The sequence below is a fragment of the Pleuronectes platessa genome, chromosome 6 (genome assembly GCF_947347685.1).
Source record: "Pleuronectes platessa chromosome 6, fPlePla1.1, whole genome shotgun sequence".
Lineage (NCBI taxonomy): Eukaryota > Metazoa > Chordata > Actinopteri > Pleuronectiformes > Pleuronectidae > Pleuronectes > Pleuronectes platessa.
In genome coordinates, this window is record NC_070631.1 from 13,916,727 (window position 1) to 13,939,276 (window position 22,550).

General features: G+C 44.5%; 1 protein-coding gene across 1 annotated transcript in view; it reads left to right on the forward strand.

Moving 5' to 3' along the window:
- The first annotated feature begins 2,880 nt into the window (after window positions 1–2,880).
- cpne5a (copine Va) overlaps window positions 2,881–22,550 on the forward strand; it is a 69,551-nt gene continuing 49,881 nt past the window's right edge. Inside the window, 6 exon segments of the mRNA XM_053424158.1 lie at window positions 2,881–3,120; window positions 3,123–3,206; window positions 3,209–3,345; window positions 16,020–16,060; window positions 16,856–16,902; window positions 21,834–21,937. Coding sequence (XP_053280133.1) covers window positions 2,881–3,120; window positions 3,123–3,206; window positions 3,209–3,345; window positions 16,020–16,060; window positions 16,856–16,902; window positions 21,834–21,937 — 653 coding nt within the window.

The window sequence follows — 22,550 nt, forward strand, 5'->3', positions numbered from 1 at the left end:
CTTATAGTTGATGTTAACATTATCAAGCTGTTATGGAGAGCAGATGATACAGAAGCAGATGATACAGAGATTATTTCATCAGTTCAGTACGACTGAAACTGCTCTGTCACAGATACAATTCCTGCATTCACAATGTTGCCTCATGCAGTTAAAATATGTATGATACAAATTACCAGGAAAATATGCTTTAAGCATAAGTTGTGATACTCAACGCTTCTGTGATTATAATATTTTATCACACATGCTGAACCCCCGAATTTCCCATCAGAGGACAAGAAAGTGCTGCTAATAGATGCACTGTATAAATGTGTGTGTGAATGGGTGAATGTAAAAATGTACTGTGCTTTGAGTGGTCATCAAGACTAGAAAAGCGCGTTATAAATACAAAACCATTTACCATTCAGTTTGTAAAAGAAATACAACAATATTATAATTAAACTACTGGATGGATTACCATGAAACTTGGTTGAAGGATGTGGTATCAGTCAGATCCAGATCAGGGGCAGACCCAGGAATTTTTTTATCACTGTCGTAAACATTAGTGTCATCTGAACTGATATCTTTAAGTGTGTGTGTATGACATTTGTTTCAGTTGGATTTAATTTATGTGAACTACTGGGCTTGTTGGAGGTGTGGAATTCTTTACATCTGTATACATGCAGTCAACATAGAGGCTTCTGTTACAAGAGGACAGTACCTCGACTACACACGGTGATATGTTGGTGCTCATGCAAAGGTGTAAAGTACACCTTGTTACAACCGTCTAAATGTAGAACAGCTGTGGCACGAACAGATCAAACTGTTCTTTTGCTGTATTTTCAGTAATTGAAAGTATTTGGCACCTGAATAAGCATCCTGTGAATCCCCCTGCAGGTGTTAAGGTGAGGAAATGTGAAGGACCTGTCCTGATCTTTCTAATAACAATTTGATTTCTCTTTTACGCGTCTCTGAGGCTCTATTTGATTAATTCCTCACTCAACTTATTTTTTCATATTTTTATGTGCGTATGAGTGCTTTGAGTGTAGCAGTTGTGGTCATTTGGACTGGTAGTAGAACTTTTTTGGGATGAAAAGTATTTTCAGAGATGATTTACTACTTCAAATAGAAACAAAGAAAACTTGTCTGCATGGAGGGGATCTGTAATTTAAAGTAACAGCTGTCAATTCGATGTAGTGGAATTAGTGTTCCATTATTCCAACAAATAGTCCAACAAATAGTCACATATTTCTGGAGTAACTGTAACTGTACTTAACTTTAAGCTTCTGTTCTTGTTGCGCTGTAGGCTGTTGTTACTGCAGATCTTCAGGTATGTATGAACCCCGGCTCCTCCTCCTGCTGTTACTGAGCCTTTCTGGTGGTACCACACTCACACACGCACGCACGCACGCACGCACGCACCCACGCACGCACGCACACACACACACACACACACACACACACACACACACACACACACACACACACACACACACACACACACACACACACACACAGAGCAGTCATTATGCTCCTGCCAGAGCTGTAGGAAGCCAGGCGGCACCGGGTGGGAACATCAGAGACCCACTCAGGAGGCGGCTATAGGAAAAGCATATTTAAGGGTGTGCAAAATCAACCAACCTAGGGCCACCCTGAGGCCTAATTACAGAGGGAACATGAGTAATGAGGAGGCAGTGTCCAAAATATGCTGCCCTCGTCCCCCAATCAGCCTAAGTTCCCCTCCCAGGTGTATAACTGTACCTACAGCAGCACTTTACCCATGTGCGTAGACCTCCCACAGAGCTCACCCCTCTGAAACGATGCTTGAGAATGATGGATAGCTTGTAGCGTGGACCACCTAAACACAGTTTCTGTGGCTGCACGAGTGTTCAAGTGAGAAAATAGAAGGTGCCCCAGTCTGCGACATGGAGAATATGATGATGTCACCAGCGGAGGCAGTTCTGAGCGAAAACAGATGATTTGTTGAGAGTTTATCCTCCATCTCCATGTGAGAGGAAGTTGGTTATTTACAACGGATAACTGAGTGCATGTTTCATGGGGACACAGGGAGTGATTTCTTAAAAACAGTTTTGCAGGAGAGAAACAATCACTCTGACCACTGATCCTGTCGTCTGTAATTTCCCGGTAGTTGGTCGTAGTGACTGATGGTGGTACGACACAGATAGACACATACACAGTGTCCACAGAGTTGCTGCCGCGGTTTACCTTTGAGTTATTCGTTTCACAGTTTGAATTCCTTCACGTTTCACCAGGCGGATTACTGATGAATCGGAAATGGAGCTCCCCAGGGAGAGCACAGCCTCCCACGGAGTCTCCCGGTGATGAATATACAGTAGCCAGGGTGTGTGTGGGCGTGTGTGTGTGTGTATGAGTGTGTGTGTGGGGAAATATCAAACAACAGTTTTTATTGGCAGGATAAACAGGAAGGAGGGTGTGACTGAGGCTGCAGGAGTTTGAGGAGCTGTCCAGATGCTGAAGGAGCATCAAGCAGCCTTTCAATTAGTGTTAAGAGCTGGTGGCTCTGCAGGAGCTGGTGTCATTTTAATAATCTGTCAAAATGAACTATTCCTCCATTCACGTGACCCGAAGGTTCTGCTTCAACATTTCATTTTGACTTTAATTTGAGCCTGAAGTTTCTTGAATATAAACAGTAACAGGAGAAAGGTTCATTAATAGCTGGATCAATTCAGTCATAATATTTCACCTTTAGGGGATGCATCTCTTCTGAGGGGATACTGGATGAAATGAAAACTATTCACGACCCTCTGTGCTTATTTATTTTCCTGTTTGAGCCTTTTAAAACCAATTTGGACTTAAAATAACGATCCATCCAGCCACAGATCAATAGCGTGAATCTGCAGCGAGTGTCAGTCGCAGCCCAGCATGCAGGAGAATGCAGACAGGAGGGGTGGAGTTCCCAGCTCTTACTTTTCCAGCGCTCCTCTGGCTGAAGAGCTCAGTCTTTGCCTGGGAAACAGCGGAGTTGGCGCTGATGCGTCCTGGCATGTGATCCCACCTCAGTCACATCAGTCTCCTCCGCGCTGCAGCTTCCCCACATGTAACTTTCCATGCAGTTGTTGCCCGTCCAATGGACAGCACATAGGAGCTTCGCCTGGACCGTATCTGCTCCTGCTCGCTCCTGCGCCGCGCCGCTCCAAACCTCTCCACCGCCGGCTCTCCAGGTTCAGAGGGACTCGCTCGGGTCGGGGGTTGTTGTTTGCCCGGGTCTCCCACACACATGGAGGGGGACGTTATGGACAAAGTGGAGGCCACGGCGACGGTCCATGACTTCGACCCCATCAGTGGGAGCATCCCGGCCACCAAAGTGGAGATCACCGTGTCCTGCAGGTGAGTGAGTCCAGTCTTCCGCTACTGCGTCTGCGTCATGGTTCGGGTCGCTCCGCGCTCTTTGGATGCGGTTTGCTGTGACCAGACTGGACATTGTCAGGAGCAGGCAAACGAACAATTCTATATTTGTGTTTAGAAAGAAAGGTTTAATATTTGTGTCTGAAAAAGATGATTTATTTTACAGATTTCAAACTTAAAATAGTCGCAGATAATTTGTCTTTGGTCCAAAGGACATTGTGATGTGTCAGAATAAGAGACATGTCTTCATAGTTTTAAATTATTAATTAACATAGTATCCAAATACGATTGCACTAATGTCTATATTATTAATTATGTCTATATATTCCTCAATAAATCGCTTTAAATGTGATCATCCCTGAACTTTTTCGTCTTTTTGGTTTCACCCAGTTTATTTCGCCATTTGTGGTTTTACTGCGTGTTTTAGATAAATCATCATCTGATCCACCGGTGAGTCTCGTGAGTGCGTAGCTCTGTGTGTTAGTGCTGAACGCGCGCCACTTTGCGTGCCACAGGAGATATCGACCGTGCGTGGAGTTTGTTGGTGCGAGCGTGCGAGTTCCCCCCCCTGCGGGTGCGTGTCACGCTAGGTGTTGCCACCGCTTCGCCAGCAGTTTGTTGCAGAAACGTGAAGACCATGATTTGCACCCCCCTCTGCTTGTGCATTGGAGTTCAACTGTATCGCCTCTGCCCCCCCCCCCCCAAAGTACATTACCATTGATGTGACTTCAGCTGGATATGGGTGGGGCTGCTCTGGTTGCAGGTCACTGTGTTTGCTGCTGCAACCTACTCAGTGCAGCGGTTAGGTCGACTGGTTGGGTCAGTGTTAATTATTGAAGTTGATTCATGTCTGTTTCTTCCACTTGGCCCTAATCCACAGTGTTTAGCTGTTCTCACCTCCTGGCTACACCAGTCCTATATATGCATGTAAATAAGGATAATGATGAAAAACGGATCCTGTAGCCATTTCACTAATGAATGTACACAAAACCACAGGATGGAGATTTATCGAGCAAACACATTCTTCTTCTAATCTCTCCTTCCCTCAAGTCAATGGTTCGGAGAGAGAATCTGTCTTGATTGTTCATTTAGTTGTGAAAAAATCTGCTTCATCAGCCACTTTGAAATCTAGCGTTGCTGTTGCCACGTAGGCGACCTTATAATTCACCCTTGATATTGATTCATTATACAGAATATGCATTATGCACATTAATTATGCAGAATACAGAGTGGGCAGGTTGAGAGGACGGCGCAGCGGTGGGGGGTGTGGAGGCAGTTTGAAGACGATGAACACCATTGTTCCCTAGGTCCACTGTATGAAAGAGGCAAGAGCAAGTGTGTGTGTAAGGCTGCATGAAGCCCAGGTTGTGTGTGTTTTGTCTATTTCGGGGCGTTTGGTGTGAGTTGCAGCTGGACTGTTATTTCCCTCTTGGTACGCAGTGTTGTTATTGTCTTTCGTACTTTAAGCTGGAATCTCTGTTGATGCCTCCAGGCTCTGTGGATCTGCCGCTCCCTCGTCGGTCATTAACATCTCTCCAAATAAAGACCTGCTCCAGCACACGATTTGATAGCAGAAGAAAAGCTCATTGCTGCTTTCACCTAGCAGCTGTGGCTCAGGAGGTATAGGGCGGGTTGTCCACTGACCAGAAGGTTGGAGGTTAGATCCCCAGCTCCCCCCATTCTGCGTGGTGAAGTGTCCTCAGGCAAGATACCAAGCGCCAAATTGCCTCCAACCGAAGTGTATATTTGATATATGATAGAGAATGGGCTGAACGTAGATACACAAAATGAATGAGTGTAAATCGGTGATAGGAAAACTGTACTGTAAAGCTCTTTAACAGCTCATTAAGACTAGAAAAGCAAAATATCAACACAGACCATTTACACTCAGTTGGCCTTGAAGCATTGGTCTGTTTTACATGGAAATTCTTCAGGTCCTGTCTCGTCTTCTTTGTGACTCGTGGGGATTGTTACTGTCGCTCCGTTTTGAGGACTGATTCAGAGATCAAGCACTGGACAGCTCGAAGGATGAACAAATATCAAATACACGTCCATGCATGCAGCCATTCCTCCCCCTTATCAGCAACTGTGTTAGTCCGATAGCAGCACATGGAAACAATGGGTGTCGTGGGTGAGCGGCACAGGCTCTACAACTCCGTAATTGATTCAGTGAGCCTGAAAGCCCGGAGACTGCAATGTGCACGAAACTGAATTGTGGCGTGCAGCCCTACAGGCATTGTCCTAACCCTCTGCCAATATGGCAGCACGCCCCATGAAAAACTGGAGGAACTGAGGCAGACAACCTCTTATCAAAACAAGTATATATCGGCGGGATGGCACATTGTTACACCGTCTACGGCTGTGATTGGTTTTACTCACAGGTCAGCCAGTGAGCCGAGCCCAGTGCATCTGCTCCTCTGCTGCAGGGGCGGCACTCCAGCTTCGCCATTTGTCGGCTCTTCAGACAATAGCGGCCTCTGTTCCGACATCTGCGGAAATCGAACGCATGGCAGTAAATACAGTTCAGTGGGTTAGGGCCGGTGGCTCCCTGGTGATTAAACAGGCGTCCTCCCACCTTTTGCGTGGCAGTAATGAGGTTGTTCATTAGTTAATATTTAAGCTGCTCTGATGAATATTTCAGGAGTTGTCTGTGCAGTTTGCTACATCAGGCCCAATTTATGAGCGGAGTGGTAAATATAAATCCTGGTGGATTGTGGAATGTGCCCTTTCTATATCTCAGTTTACCAGACCGTCTCCGAGTTCCCATGTACAATGACTTCAGGGAAGCTGGGGCTTCAGCTCTGTGAAGCACAGTTTTAGAAATGAACGCTGGAAAAAATGTGCGCACTGACAAAAACTCACAAAGCCCTTAAAGCGCTCGACATATGAAATTTCATTTTGGGAAAATAATATTTCCCCCTGCATATTTGATCATCACAGTGCAGACCCATGTCCTGGATTTTAGTATTGTACTTGCCTGTGTTGCCAGATTCAAGTACAAGAAACTTGCTGATAAGCCTGACAACTCTGACAAAGGCTAACAACCTTTATCAGCAAAAAAGAGCAAACAAATGAGACAGATTACATGTTTCCATCTCTTATAGATAGTATCGGTTCAGAGGGGAGGGAGGGGAAAGAAAAGAGCAGGATGATTTGGGCACTGTATCATTTTAAGTACATGATTTTCTCTTAACATCCCAAAAAACACCAGGGACGAGGATGCAGCTGGAATTTTATTCCAAATCTAAGCAAATCAATGAGGGCGTACTATAAAAAGTTATTGGTCCTTTGCAGCGCATCAAAACAGACCACGAATCTTCTGTTAAAAGTGGAATCGGCTGACAAAGCCACCCCCCCTTCCACCGGCTCTGCCTCCCACCTGACAGCTTGATCATCAAACTTTATCAGCCTGGATTGCTCATTTCGTCAGGATGAAGTCGTCCGCTCCTTCCTCTGTCTCTGCCGTCGCTCCCGTGCTCACTATAACCGTTCATTTGCTGTGATAGATTGGTTCGAGTAGCACTGCATCCAATCAATGCATTCCATAGCTCGGGGGGGTCTAACTCAGCCGGGCCGCTCTGCTCCAGAGGGATTCATTACCTGGTGAAACCCACCAGAGGTCACGTGACTGCCACAAACCGGTGACAAATGCTCGCGGGAGAGCGTCCCTGGCACACAAGGCCACTGATTGCTCTTCCCCCGGGGGTCACTCTGGAAACTCGGGGCATGCTTCTCCATATGAGCTCCTCCCCAGGCAATCGTTGCAGCAGAGGAGGGAAGTTTAATGAAATCATCAGGACGATTAGCGGTGGGTTGCATCGCTGCTCGATCCGTCAAAAACAATAGCTCGAGCGGCGCAATTGGGATGCAAGCTGCGTAACCAACCTATTGTTTATTCCAGTGTGCTGTTATGGCCTGTAACTCTGCTGCTGTTGTTGTGTTAATAGCTGTTGTTGCTGTTAGTCTCATTCAGTCGTGGCTACACATTCAATCAAACCCTGTGACCTGGTTTATCTTGTTCAAACATCCTTTTGTTTTGCCCCGGCAGGAACTAGTTGGCATTGCGCAAGAGTTCAAAATATGAATAAAAGATCTCCGTCTGTGTCGGAGAGTTTTAAACTTCTTTTTGCTCTGCCGTTGTCTTCATATCGTTTTCTGGGTGAACACTGACCTGAGGCCCCCTCGCAGCTCTCATCTTGTAGGGCGGCTCGAGTCTGTGGTTGACGTGTCACATCTGTTTTGGGGATCAAGGCTGAGAGACACGACGGTGCCAGCAATTTCTTCTAATTTTGGGGATGTTCAGATGGCAGCAGGCGAGTCTCACAGGTCAATGAAGCAGATGATTATGCATGAACCCCTGACACAGTGAAAATAGGTTTGGATCCCAGACAATTGGCTTGTGGTGGTGTCAGTGTTATTAATATATTCTCATTTGGGATGTATGAGAGCAGAGGGGGGATCCCGCAGAAGCACAGTTGTGGTGCCAGTGGTTTCTGACACCCTGCATGTAGCCTGTGTCATCTGAAAGTGTTGATTGGAGTGACAGGAGAAGTCAAGACCGCGGCGTTGCTAAAATAAATCAAAGCGGTCCCTCTTGGCTCTGAGGTATCGAACTGCTTTTGTCACTATTTCCAGAGAACCTGAAGGGTCAGCAGCGTGTGTGAGTGGATGTCTGTGTCGAGGGAGGTTCGACCCAAGAACACAGCGTCTCTGGGAAATGTGAGAGCCGGTGGTGGATTTGTACAAAGGGAGGCAGGTAGCTCTGTGAAGATTTCACCACATTATGTTGCATATGCTCAGGATCTGTTACTTGTTGACATTCTTAGCTTATGGGCTAAACAAGCTACTCATTGTCAGATCATTGTCATGTCTGTAGACCAACCTGAGGTAGGAATCCTTCCTGGCTACAGTCATTGTCGTGTTTATGCTAGTTTCTTCCTTGACTTGTCCAGGGTGTACCCCGCCTCTCACCCAACGTCAGCTGTGATTGGTTCCAAAAAATCTTTATAAATCCGACAAAATCACATCTTGTAAATATGGAGCTTTCAGAGAATGTCCATTTATGAAATCCTAAATACCAGATCAGTGGCTTGTTCAACTCAGACGGAAGGAGAAAGCAGTGTCCATGGAATCTACTCCACTTACTGCTGACTGTCTGGGAATGTAAATGCTGCATTTTACTGGAGTGAACATTTACCAGACACTGGAAATGAGACATGATATGGAAATTGACAGCGTAGGCAAACCACTGAATCAAACAGACTTGAAAGTATTAGGATTTATTAGTTTGCATGGACAGTGAGAACATGGACTGTTAGGGAGTGATGAAGTACCATGAAAGAGTGTCCACTAACCAGAAGGGCGTAGGTTCGAATCCCATCTCCTCCATTCCGCATTAAAATACTGATATACAAAGTGCACCTGAAGGCTGTGTGAGTGAGTGGCCATCACTTTACAAGTGACGCCTCATACTCTTTATGCTAATTTGAAATATACCTTGTGACTTTAGAGAAACAATTGAACAATCATAAATATGCAAAATGGAAGATTAATGAGGATCTTTTCCCATAGCCAACTAGCCACCAAGCGGGTGGCTCAGATAACCAAGTGGGTTTTAACGGTTCAGTCCACCAACTTTTGTGATCCCTCCAGTAGTGTCTGCTTATTCTTGCCTTCAAACAAACAAAAGCAAATGAAAACACAAGCTCCTCGGTTGGGCAAAAAACATACAACACATAAAACATGTTGATAACACATGGACACCTGCAGGGCAATTAGTCATCAGCGATTATCAGCAGCAGTGATTCACTAGATAAAGATCTAAAAATCTTCTAGTGCAGCTTCCATGTCTTGAAGTCAAATGAAGAGGCGGTCCTGTCTGATAATCGGATTATCAGGTCGTCTGTTGAGAAACTCCCTGGAGCATTTACTCACAGTCCAGTGTTTACATTACGTTTACATGTCGAGTGTGTGACACAAAGTGACCGACCTCTGACAACACGCAGCGCTAGTCAGGGTTCGTCAGTTTGAGCTACCTGCCTGTCTGCGTCTGCTGTCACCTGTCAACACTCATCGAGGCTTTTTATCCCATCAGGTCCGCTCGCAGTCATCTCATCCCTCACTAATCTCACTTAGTGTTACCCTCAGAGAGAATTCCTTCCATGCTTTATTATCATTATCACTATTTGAAATTGACCCGGTCCCTCCGCTCAACACTCCACTGAATCCACGGCTTTCCTTTACGTCTCTATTTAATGATCAGCTACTGTCATTTCAAAGCTGAGACGCCAGTGAGATTAGGGCGGCTCTACTGTGCCTGACATGTTCCTATGGTGTACCAGTGCTTTATGTTGCCTGTCTCAAGTACACTGGTTCTGTTCCGCCTGCAGAAGCTATTCGCAGCCTGGTTTTTTTTCTCAGGTGGAACAGAGAGATGAAATTGGCATGAATTCATAGTGGGCTAAGTGCACCGCGCACTCCGAGCTGTCACGGTGGGCAATTAGCGGTGATATTATTCCCAGGTCAGACATTAGTCACATTCCGAAAGCCACCCGGAAACAGGGAGTCACATCGTAGTCACATTCACATTTATTACGCGAGCAGAAGAGCAGTTCCATGACTGAGAGTCTGTCAGTGCCTGTGAGACGGTTGCAGGGATCCCAGGCTGGACAGAGACAGAATAATTAAACAGGTGGAGGAGGAGAAGAAGGCACCTGCTGGCATCCCAGTAAAGGTCAGCAGATGGGGTCTGTCACCGGATGTAATGGATTGGATTTCGTCTTTTTTTATTATTGTTTTTTTTTAGATCAAGACACAAGCAACACAACATTGTCATCTGTCGCCATGCGGGGATTCACTTACTGCAATTCAGATACAGATCATTTCTACTAATGAAACGCGCAAGAGCTTCAGGTTTTTATCAGTTGTTTATATCGTTTGTTTTCATTTCAGCCTGTATCTGATGACTTCTCACGAAAAAAACGAATTGTAAAGTCAATTTTGCAAATTAAAAGGCCCCCTTTGGAAAACACCACATTTCTGTTTCGATTAGAGAATTCCACCGGTTTCTATCAAATGCTGGATGAACCCCTGCAGCAGCGTATGCATCCTCCTTTTTGTTCTCTGACCTTTTGACCCCTGAGACGCTGCTTAAGGTTGTATTAGACAAGGAAATGGACCTCCTGACCCTGTGGTGTGTGAGTGGAAAGAAAAGTGTGTTTTCAGCGAAAGAGTAGAGGGCCACAGGCAGGAGGGGAAAGTGAAATGAGAGTGAAACCATTCTTCATTTTCCGCTCCCAGCCATCTCCTATTGTTTCTACCGTGATAAAGAGACTTTCCTTCCTCTAACCCACTCACGGACTCTCAAGGTTCCATTTGCTTTTAAGAGGCAATGAGGCAGCAGTTCATACAGGACCCAGCCGGCCATATTGGTGATTATTGAAAATTGCTTTCCACTGAATTAACTGCTTTTTTCTCAAAGGTGCCAATTATGATTTCGAAAACTCTTAGGAAAAGGGAAAATTAAAGGAGTGCTGACAATAAGGCACTGCGGGTGCAGGAATTCATTTTCCACATTTATTTAGTTTAATAATCAATCAGATGGAAGACGGATCTGCTTAAATGTCTCCATGAAACTGATTAAAACGGAGCACGTACTCCTCATATATTCTTCTAAATTAGATCTCAGTGCCCGGCCGCAATTCTGGAGGTCATTCCCTATTCACGCTTGGCTGGAGATGGAACTATTTCTCAATATTTTCACCAAGCAAAACACTTGCTCACATTTATTTAACCAGCCTGTAGATTTGATTACAGAGCACATGCATCTATTTAGTGCCGCTACTTTCAGCATTTTACAGATTTTCCTGGTCCTGGCTTTCTAATTTAATTAAGTATGCATAACCAACAACCTCAACCACAATGCAGTCATTAATAAACAATTTTTTTGTTGCGGGTAATAGGAAAAAAAAGGAATTAAATGTTAAGTGAAATCAATTTTCGTGTGCAGTGGTTAGTAGAGCTGGGCAGTAAAACAATATCAAAAACTATCGCAATATGACTTTCATCAATAGCAGCGTAGGAAAAGTAAAATATAAGTGCATTGCATATGCCTTGTGTAAACACTCTGAGGAGGTCTCAGTCAGTGTAACATGACATATCAAGGTGTTTGTCATTCTCTGCTCAGAAGGAAGAGTTTATAACCACAATCCTCATTGAGGAGCGAAAATCGGACTTAAAATAATTAATAATTTGACATTTGTTTTGATTATTATCAATACTGACTCAATCGAAAAACATAAGCCTGTTACTTGTTGGCCTTATGTGTAAATGTGGACGTAGCCCTAGTATTTTCCACAAAATATAAAATATATGTATATATGACAAGAGCAGATAATCACACATAGAGATTTAATGAAGGCGGGGACATCAAGAGGAATAAGAAAGTGGTGTTAGCCAATTTTTCGATTCCCGTGTTTCACTAATGGGCTGAAACCAGGTTGGTACATGAAATGTGTGGATGAAAAGTAGCTTATTACTTTTGTCCTACTTTTTAATGAACTTCATCCTCGTCAACCAACTTCTCTCTGCAGGAGCTTTCAGGATAATGATCTTCTTCTCTTATTCCACTGAGGTCTGTGTTGAGAGAAGTGGTAACTTTTTGAAACAGGCTGCAGCATCACTCCTGTGATAGCAGACAGATCATCTGAGATTTTAATACTCATCCTGCAGTGGTCTCTGGCCATGTGCACGTTGAGATGGAGGATTCATTTGTGATGGTGTGAAGACGTGAATTCTAATCACTTCTTGTCATAGGGGGCATGCAAACTTGAAGGCTTGTTTTCCACAGTAATCTCAGACAAAAGTGAAATGGGATGTCATGTTTCCCCATTTTTCATGTGCGTCTGCACTCTCCTCCGAACTCAGACACGGGATTAAGTGATGGACGAGCTAATTGCCTGATGGTTACGGATGCCAGACCCTAACAGGTGGATATAAAGAGGCAGTTAGTCACGGATGACGTTGTTATCTCCAGCGATAATTACGCTGATAATGTTCCAACTCTTGTCAGGTTAAGCTTAAGGCTAATACCTGCCCAGGCTGCATCTATTATCCCCCCCAACGTACCCCTGTGACAGAAGATTTCATGTCCACGATCGACGTGCACATGAATGATGTCCTGTTGCTCGGATTCGGTCCTGAAATCTAATCTATATTCATTGGAATCTTGGCTGTCCCCTAAAGGGATGAGGATTGTTCTGAACTGCAAGTTATTTATTGACACTGCTCAGCAAACCAGAAACGAGACATATTTATACTCTTGGCTCTTGCAATACATTGATATGCTAATTGTGTTGTGGGCATCTGGAAAGTGTCATCTAAAATGTTGAATGAAGGTGACTGATGGTGGATTCGTCCTATATACGGAAGGTAATGTCTGTTTGAGTAGATCTTCTGCAGTGAGAGGAGGGAAAGGTAAAAGGAATGAGCAGAGAAAAATCTCAGAATTCCCCCCCTAAAAAAATTATAAAATCCAGACTGGAAAAGGCAAAAAAATAAAAATCGATTAAAATATGTTAATGCTGATTGCAGTTCAGATCTTGAAATGAGATAATCAGTGAGAGTCTGGCGGAAAAAAATGTTGGATGATGATTCAGTGTCGGTGAACTGGATATCTCTGCATTGAGTGAAGTTTGTGCTTTGTCTGATGAGGCTGAGGCTGTTGTAGGAATCCTGGCAGGCTGTAGTAGCCTGATTTTACTTTGGTTGTGGTCCAAACCTAGGGAGCCGTAACAGGAACTGAATGAGCGTGACTTACATAACTCCACGAGAGCCGGATCCAAGGTGAGAAAACATTGCAGCACCCGCGAGCACGCTCTGGCCTCCAGTGACTCCAGGACGCTGCAGTGAATATGAAATGAGCTTCTAATTTAGCCCAGGGATGCATAGTGAAGGTCCTGCTAGATGTATTGATAGTCCCATGTTGCAGTGAGCGGTGGAGTCCTCATACACTATGTAGTAGTGTGCGTTTCTGGCTCGATGCTTTCTGGCCCCGAGGTCAGAGCCACCAAAGCACAAACCAGCTCCACTCCTCACCTCTGTGCTGCAGTGATGCTGAGCTGCCAGAGCTTTACATCACACTTCCCTCTGTGTTGTCTTCAGTGCTGATGGATAAACCGTATTTTTGTGAGCGCGATATGACAATGAATATATAAACCCTGCGAAAAAGGCGACCTTAAAGGTTATAAATAAAACAATAAAAAAAAAATGGAACTGCACCATGTATTTTTTATAAGATGGAGACGCAACACCTGAGAAAAACAAATCAGAAAAAGATATTCGGAATGTTTCATGGTGTCCTTTGTGGTTGCACTGTGAGCTCTCCTCTCTGACACTGGCATAATGCATTCCCTATCCCCCCACCAGTACCAGCACAACCAAGCCATCAGCTAAATGCCTGGTGCGTCGAGATTACATACAAAGTCACTGCAAACATTTTATTAGACGTGAAATTCGCTTATATCGCGACGCGCCCACACGTCTCCAGCATTCAGGTAAAAATATTTCAACTCGATTGACAGCTAGAGACAACACCCTCAAGCACCGACCGGAGCTAGAGGGAGGTTTCACCTGGACAGCCTCAGGTAGCAGTGGAAACAACACTCATCCAGACACAGGGTCCTGGAGTAGCAGGTAAAAGTCCCTGAGCTGTGTGCTCTTCCGGATCGGCTCGTGGATCCAAACACGACAGCGCTGGCTTCTCCGATGTTTCCCACAGCAAATACCCTGCAGCAGTTTTAGTTACTTCAGCCAGTACTACTCCTCTCCTCTCTTCTGCTGGCTTCCTCCGGTGTTTCCGCAACACGTCCAACGCAGCAACTGTGTTCCTGTCAGACAGAGCGGGTGATTACTCATGTGTTGTGTTTATCCTGAATAAACCGTGCGGTGTGATCACAGCACAACACTAAATACATCTTATCCTGACCTTAACCCTCAAACAGGGTCAGAAAGTGAGGGCCGGCCAAAATGTCCTTACTCCGTATGGTCCAGGCTAAAAATGGTTTACACAGAGATATCTCTGCAAGTACACACGTATTCAAATCACACACTCACCAGTGGTGGACAGCAGACAGGCGGTGATGGAGACCACAGAGACCACTCAAGTTGACTATGCTGTAGCTCTAAATGGTAGTAAAACCCTACTGAGTAAAACGCCAATAATCTCACCACCTGTTCAACGAGCTTTAAACACATAGAGAAGAGATATGTTAACCCCCCCCCCCCCAAAAACACCACTGTATATGTTTTACACAGCCACAGAGAGGTTGTTAAAGTACGTTACGAATGAACTCAAAGGAAAGTTGCATGTATGTAGACCGCCTGGTTAATTTACCACATATCTGACAATATGTGGCCCATTTTTGTAAACTTCCAGCTACAGGCTGACAGCAGCCGCCCCCTCACATGCAGCCTCACCTGCAGGGGATGAGTCCACATCAGCACAGAGGAGGAGGAGGAGGAGGAGGAGGAGGAGGAGGAGGACAGAGGGGAGGATGATCCTGAATGATGTCTGTGTTTGTTCCCGCTGCTTCACTCCGTGTTTTCATGTCGGGACATCATTTAGTTTATTGACATCCTCCATTTTTTTCCCAGAGAGATACGATTTAGTTTTTCATTGTGCTTTGAAAAAAAAGATAACAATCAAATACCAATAGGAGTAACAATAAAGAACCAGATATGGTGTGTACTGTATTGCTCAAAACGAGTTTACCCTGATGAGAGAACCCCCCCACTGCATGACAGCCGCAGCCTACATGAGCCCATGCACTCAGTCAGCGTGCAAACCCCTGACTTATCATGTGTAGCCCCGGAGGATCGGGCCACACGTTCACACCATTTGACTAATCACATGACGCTTGATGCCACTAGCCGTCAGCTACTGGCTGAGGAAGCGTAGCAACTGAGTTCGCAGGCTTCAATATTTGTCGATTTAGCCCAAGTCTTATCTTCATTGTAACATTTAACAATGTTATCGCACATAACATATTTTCCCCATATGGTGCAGGGTTAGTTGTCATGGATGTATGAAGAGAAATGGATATTGTGTTCCTGGATAGACCAAAAGTTATTTTGGTGGATGCTCATATTTTTTTCTTTATCATTGTCACAATCATTTTCATTATCAGATAATCTGGAATAAATGTTCTTGATTTTTCTATACATTTCAGAACCAACGTAAAAAATTCAAATATATGTTGTTTACTCTCATGAAATGTTTGTCAGAGAATATTTTTTATTCTGATAAATGATTTATCACTTTTGTTGCAGCCAAAATAATTTTTTTATATGAACCTGTTTAATTCATTTTATTTCTGTGCTCAATTCTGTCTGTGACTATTAAATCAGTGCAGAATCCTGCATCGTCTTATACAGTCTTGTTATAATGTTGCCCTGAGCCATGTGCATATCATGATTCACCATATTCCCTGTGTGTTTTCTATCAATGCAACTGAAAAACATGTTCCCTCATTAGAATGGCTGACTGCGCAGCCTGTGTGTCCTCGGTGTCCTTTCCCAGAGCTGCTCATTGTTCTGCTCTCAAATGAAAACTCAAGGACAGTAAGATTCTAATATGTACTTGTTTCCTCCTCCCACAGGAACCTCTTGGACCGAGACACTTTCACCAAGTCCGACCCATGTAAGTTTTTCGACGATGATAATTGCAGCTTAGCTCCTTGCTCAGTTTCTCTGACACCGCATCTCCTTTCAGCACAGCTTGTCTTCTTCTTTTTTTAACCTTTGCTGAGCTTTACTTTGATTCATTTTCAAAGTATTCCTTCAAGATCTGCATATTTTCTGCACAGTAATGTGACAACCTTTGCTCACTCAGAGCTACAGAAAGTGCCTTTATGCTCGCAGGGTATAAACGCCAGCCTTTGAATACAAATGGGTATCTTTTGGTGAGACGCACAGAGGGGGGGGACCGCCATAAAGGAATTTTCTTAGATCCTTCCTGCAGAATAGAGAACGATGGGCGCATTTAACATAATAAGGGGAGAAGGCTCAAGGCCTTTGTATAAACAGGCTGCTGTGGAAAGATCACACTTGCCCTGTTTTGTATTCGTCTGAAGATGAACCTTGGGATATATGATGGGTCATGTAGCCTTAGTGGCGCAAAATCAAATAGGAATCAGGAGATCCAAGCATTGGGGCTGTGTTTTGATTGCTTGCCTAAGGGCTTTGTTCTTTGCATGTGGACATCACACTCAGAATGTGATGCAGCGCGGCACCATCAAGCTCGGCGCTTCATCTATGCTGTCGGGGCGTGGCGGGATGATAAATGACGAATGTCAGCAAAGGAGCGATATAACAAACAGTGTTTGAATAAGTGGGATGCTTGATTGAAATTGTTTGGTGACAATTTATTTCCTTTGCTCATCCTCTTCTTTTTCTATTTACCTCCTCCTCCTCCTCCTCCTCCTCCTCCTCTCAGTGGTCGTGCTGTACACCCAGGGCGTGGAGACCAAGCAGTGGAGAGAGGTAAGATATCACATCGCTTCTGTCAACACAACTCAATCAGTCTGTCTCCTCACCGTGACAGCCGGCTCCCTGTTTACAGACCCTGGCTGCTTCCTCCGAGGGTAAATGCTGTGAGTGCCAATCATTTTCAATTGATTGACCCTGTGAATACCCATGTGCTGGTCAGCACTGTGTTAGCTGTGACTGATTGGACCGATTAAGGTGACAGCTACACGTATCGATAAAGATTTGCCTCTGTGCCTGACTTCTCCCTCGGCCACCGGCCGCTGGGATTAAATTAGATGAGAGAGGCAGGTGAAGTGGAGGGAGGAAGAGATTTCTGCGAGACACATGGTCCTTCTGGGATTACTATTTGTCCCCATAATATCAATGGATGGGCGTACACAGAAATTCCAAATTAAATTACTTCTCAGCTGGGAATACTTTAAATCCTCTCTTTTTGTTCAAAGGTAGCCCGATCATACTTTGAACATGAAACACATTAAAAGAACTATATCCAGCAGAGTCAGAAATATGCAACAGAGTTAATACCGTGTTTACGTGCCGACAAAGACTTTGTAAGATCCAAATGTTTTGCTTCTGCTTTAACGCTCAAAATGTTGTTTTGATCGAAAAATAGGTTTTTTTGACTCCACAGAGACCTCGGTGTCACGCTGCTGCACAAAGTGTCACAACAGATTCCCTCAATTCAAAGTGAAGAATTTCAGTTTTCACCATTGCGTGGGTTCTTAGAAATAGAAGAAGGTTTTAACATGTTTGAGTGGTGAGATATTTTGTAACCTCAATATGGCCAAGCAACACACTAATGTTTGACCTGCTGTAAATGTGGGGATCATCTCTGACATAATGCAGTGCCTAAACAACAAAGCCTGAACCTAAATGTTATTCAAAATGTCCCCATTAACAGAGTCTTTATTCGAAAATATGAGAAATAGGCTTGTGCACTTCTCATCGAGAGATGGATGATAATATCTCTCATGCCTGCACGGTTAATAAGCTGCAGCTGGCAGACCATACGTTTTGTCTAATGACAATGAAGGTGGGAAACAGGTGAAATCTGGCCAGCAGCGCCTCTAAATCCTCATAAAGTCAACCTTTTATTTTAACCTTCTATATTGTCTCTTTGATCCATACGTTAAAACTGACGTGTATAAAGGTCAAGTCACAGTTTGGCCAGAAGCAATAACATCCAGGATCCGGTTATCTGGTCCACATTCCTCCAGAGTTGTCTCACTGCTCTCATCTTATCCTCAGCAGGAGGGTGGATAAGTGCATTTGCCAAAATGTCAAACTGCTGCTTTAACCCTCCAATAATCCTCCTGAATGAGTGAAGAGGGGCCAAGATGTCAAGCAAGCGCTTCTCACAAAGATAGAGGCACAACAGCACAGTCGGAACAAAGGCTTCACACTTAGACTGAAGTCATGGATGGTTTCACAGCTCAGTGTTGTTAATGTTTACGTCTTCATCTTGACGTTGTCCACTTACTCATTTCTATGGCTATATCCACACTACTATGTTTTTGTAGCATAATACATATACTCTGCTACGAGTCCACCTGGCATCCACACTATTCAGAGTTTAAGAGCCGCCAAATGGGAGATGTTTGGAAAAGCAGCTGGCCCCGCTTTAATTTGAAAAGTCCGGCTGAGCGTTTTAATCTGTAGAGGCAGAGACTAAGAAGTTTGGAAACGATGACGGAGACACTTACAGCAGCTTGCTGATTGGGTCTTTTCGATCACAAAGTAGCCTTCCCTGATTCGTCAGGCTCCTGTCACATGACGTCCTTCTGGAAGAAAAACAACCGGCATTATCCTCGGCTACCAGTTTAGAAGGCAACATGGATAACCGATTACAAGCATTGCTGACCCTGCACATCTACCTACATGTGTAGGAGATGAGCTATTATTCAATCAATTACTGTCTACACTGGCATGTGCATGTACGAGTATGGATGTAGCCTCAGTTTTCATTTCATTATAATGTCTATGTCATAGTTGTGTATTTGTGTTATCTATCTTGGCTCTTGTGTGTAATCAGTCTTTGTCTGTGTTTCTAACTTCACTGCATTATAAATTTCCCAGCAGGGACCATTAAAAGGACTGATTGATGGAGTGATAGACTGGTTGATAGTGTGATTGATTGTAACACAGTGCAACACAGTGTTATTCTTCTCCAGCCGGGCGGGAGCTTCTGTGATTAACATACAAATGTACTGAAGCATGGTGCATTGCAGTGTTGAGAGCCTCCTGCAGCCGTCCCCTCTGGTTACACTGGCCCACCTCGGGCTTCCGGGCCGTGGCTGCATCCTCAAAGCGTCTCTCTGAAGGAGATAAAGGTGTGTTGTTGTAACGGACGACAGACGAGAGCTTTGACAGCAAGGCGCTCAACCCCTGGCGCATTGATAAAGCTAAGCGCCTCTTTTGCGCCGCCATCGTGTAATTTGTTTCTGTCCTCCTGAGAGCAGATAGGGTCAGTGCAGCTTTCACTGTGCCACCAAGCGTCTGTTACCCAGTTACAAACCTCCATCGTCCGCCAGTCGCTCACATTCCTCCATTAGGAGAAGAAGAGGAAGACAAATCTTATGGATCTATTGGATTTTGATTCTCTAGGGATGTCATCATCCACTCCCTCTAAGGACCCAGTGAATAATTTTAGTCAGCATCCAACTGTTGGTGTAACCCATTACTCTGTTACCACATGACACCGCAGTCTTAATCCTCAACTCCCTCATTTGTTATTACTCCTGGATCGTGACAGGTTCCCCACTTCCACTTTCACGCAGCTGGGCAGTGGACGCAATATAACCTCCCTGAATTCAACAGGATCCTTCCACTTTCTGTCAAAGTCATGGACGTTAATCTTTCACCGAGATGGATTTTCTGACACTCCAGCTCACAATTTATTTTGGTTAGGGTTATTGGAGGTGAAGAAGTGCATACTGCCAGCGCATAGCTATCCACTAACCCCATTTTTTTAAAGTTGACAGTTAATTGTAGTGATTTCGCGACTCTGGCTTTTAAGACAGACTGTGTACTTGCCGAAGTAGGATTAAAACGTGAAGTGGTAGATCTGTTATTTCCTCAAGTGGCTGTTCTTTGTTCTGGTGCTGATTCATCTTCCTTTGTTAAGTTTGGCCTGTGACCAAAGTGAATATCCCATCCGGCCCCCTGCCGCCACATTCATCTCCTGTCACTGAAGTAGGTTGCTGTCAGGCTCGGTGGATATTTCAACTCCTTTGCATCTGCTGGAACGACGCTTTCTGACAGGAGGAGTGAGAGAAGAGGCAGCGCCACGCAGTAGTTAAACTTTTATAGGCTTAGACACACTTTTATGTTCGATGGCAGGTCACACTTCAGCAAATCCACCCTCACAATCCAGCCTGACTGTCCATCTATTGTACTGGTGTAATGTTCCTCCTGTTGTCTCATGCTGTGTCACAATTTGCATTTGTCACATAGGGAAATATACAGCATGCATATATACATTGATATGCACCTATCGGTCAAAAAGTTGAATGTAAAACACTGGTCCTCTCTCTCACTCTCAACCGTCACAATAAATGTTGTCACTCACTACCGCTGGTTGAAGAAGCCCTCATACATTTTATGGAAAGTAAAAGTAAAAATAAAAAGCCGTTAAAATACCGCATCAACATTTCTACTAAATTTTAAATGCATTAAATGTACTTGCAGAGTGTAGCCTATTCCCTAATGCTGCTATATCATTAACTAAGCCTACTGTATATTCTCTTTAATCTAAGAATAGTGCAGCCTGACATATTCATGAAGAATGCTGAAGATGTAGAAAACATATTGGGTTATTAATTAAAAGCTGAGTGTCAGCGTCAACCCCCTGGGAATTCAGTGGTTCTTCTTCAGCATTGATGCTGCTGCTGCAGGAGGCGGGGTCTAATGTTACCGGCCCGCCCTGATTGGCTCAAAGGACAGATTCTACTCTAACTATTGATAACATTTAAATAATGTCAACATGTAAGGCAGTGCATTGTAAAATTATATTGGAGTAGAAAGTACAGATATTTGCTGATAGTGGAATAAAAGTGAAAACAGTAAAGATACATGAAAATATATGGGTACAGTAATGAGGTAAATGTACTTTGCTACATCCCACCACTGCATAACTTACACTAGAGAGTATACTGTAAGTGAGCTTACTGCAGTATCCTATTTGAGACACAGCCCCCCCCCCCCCATGGTTTCAACTCCACTGGATGTAATCACGAAGGTGTTAGTCTGTAATCCTGCTGTTTTAACTGTTCATTAAGCCCAGACCACCGCGATTACACATCCACTGCGTCAGTTTATGGTAACATTTTCTTCTGGGGATATGTTATTTATGCAGGTCCGACCTTGAATTATTCATCCTGGATGGTGTGCTCGTGGGGGGGACACACACACACACACACACTCTGTGTCTGTTGATTTGTTCATCGGCACATCCCCTGATCAGAGGTCTGTAACACTGAAAAATCCTTTACACCGGTCGCCTGCGCCGGCAGGTTACAATATCCATCCGGATGCCGCAGAGCAGGAGACGGTTTTCCATCCTCCCCCATGTGAGACGTGTGAAAATGACAGTTTTACTTTGCCTCGTTCCCTTCTCCCTCTGTGCAGAAGTGGATGTGACAGTGGTGTGAATGTGCTATTAATTAAACGAGTGTAATTAGACCCGTGCTTTCCTCGATCATCCACCAGCACAATGAGAAGAGGGAGGAGCTGTAGAGATCATTGACGTGTGTTAATCAAATCTGATCTGAGCTGTGATTTTCACATGGGCGTCAGGGGTGGGGCGAGGTAATAAAGCCATACATGTCACGTTTCTGAGTCGATGCATGACGTGCTGTGTGCTCTGGGCTGTTGCATCTTCCTCGTCTTTATCTTTCACCCCCTCCTCTCTCCTGGTTCTCATCTAGTTTGGCAGAACGGAGGTGATAGACAACACCCTCAACCCGGACTTTGTCAGGAAGTACATCCTGGACTACTTCTTTGAGGAGAAGCAGAACCTGCGCTTTGATGTGTAAGTCATTTCCTCTGATCTTCTCCTCTGAGGACACACCCCGAGATGTGCGTGCGTTTCAGATGTGCCGCCCTTTTTCTCACCCTCATCCAGTTCCTCCTTTTGCTTCCACCTCATCCTCTTCCTCACCCTTCCATCTCTTCATCCACTCTGCCTCTCATTTTCTCCCCCCCTCTATCTGAGTCCTTTTTTCAGCTTTGCTCTCTCCTGAGGAATTATTCATCGGTACAGTGTCTCAATAGGCGTTCGTTGAAGACAGATTGGTATAAGGGTAATAAATATTTCATACAAAGTTTTATCCTTAATCTCCCTGCTGCTCAGAAAAGGGAGCCACTCAAACCAAGTCCTGTGAAACTCAGTGAGACCCCCTTGTCTTTTCCCTCTTTCACATCGAGCCACCTTTTCCCTCTTGAGAAGGTCGGACGAGTGAGAGGGTCAGGAAGGTGCGCTTTCATTTCGAGGATCCCTCAGAACAGAGTCAGCATAATTTCCTCCCCCCCCCCTCCTCAAGAAAAAGAGATATGCTTTAAAAAAAAAAAAATCCCCATATATTTTCTTTCCTCCCTTCAACCATGAAACCCCCGGTGGACCTGCCATACGAAAATCACTATGG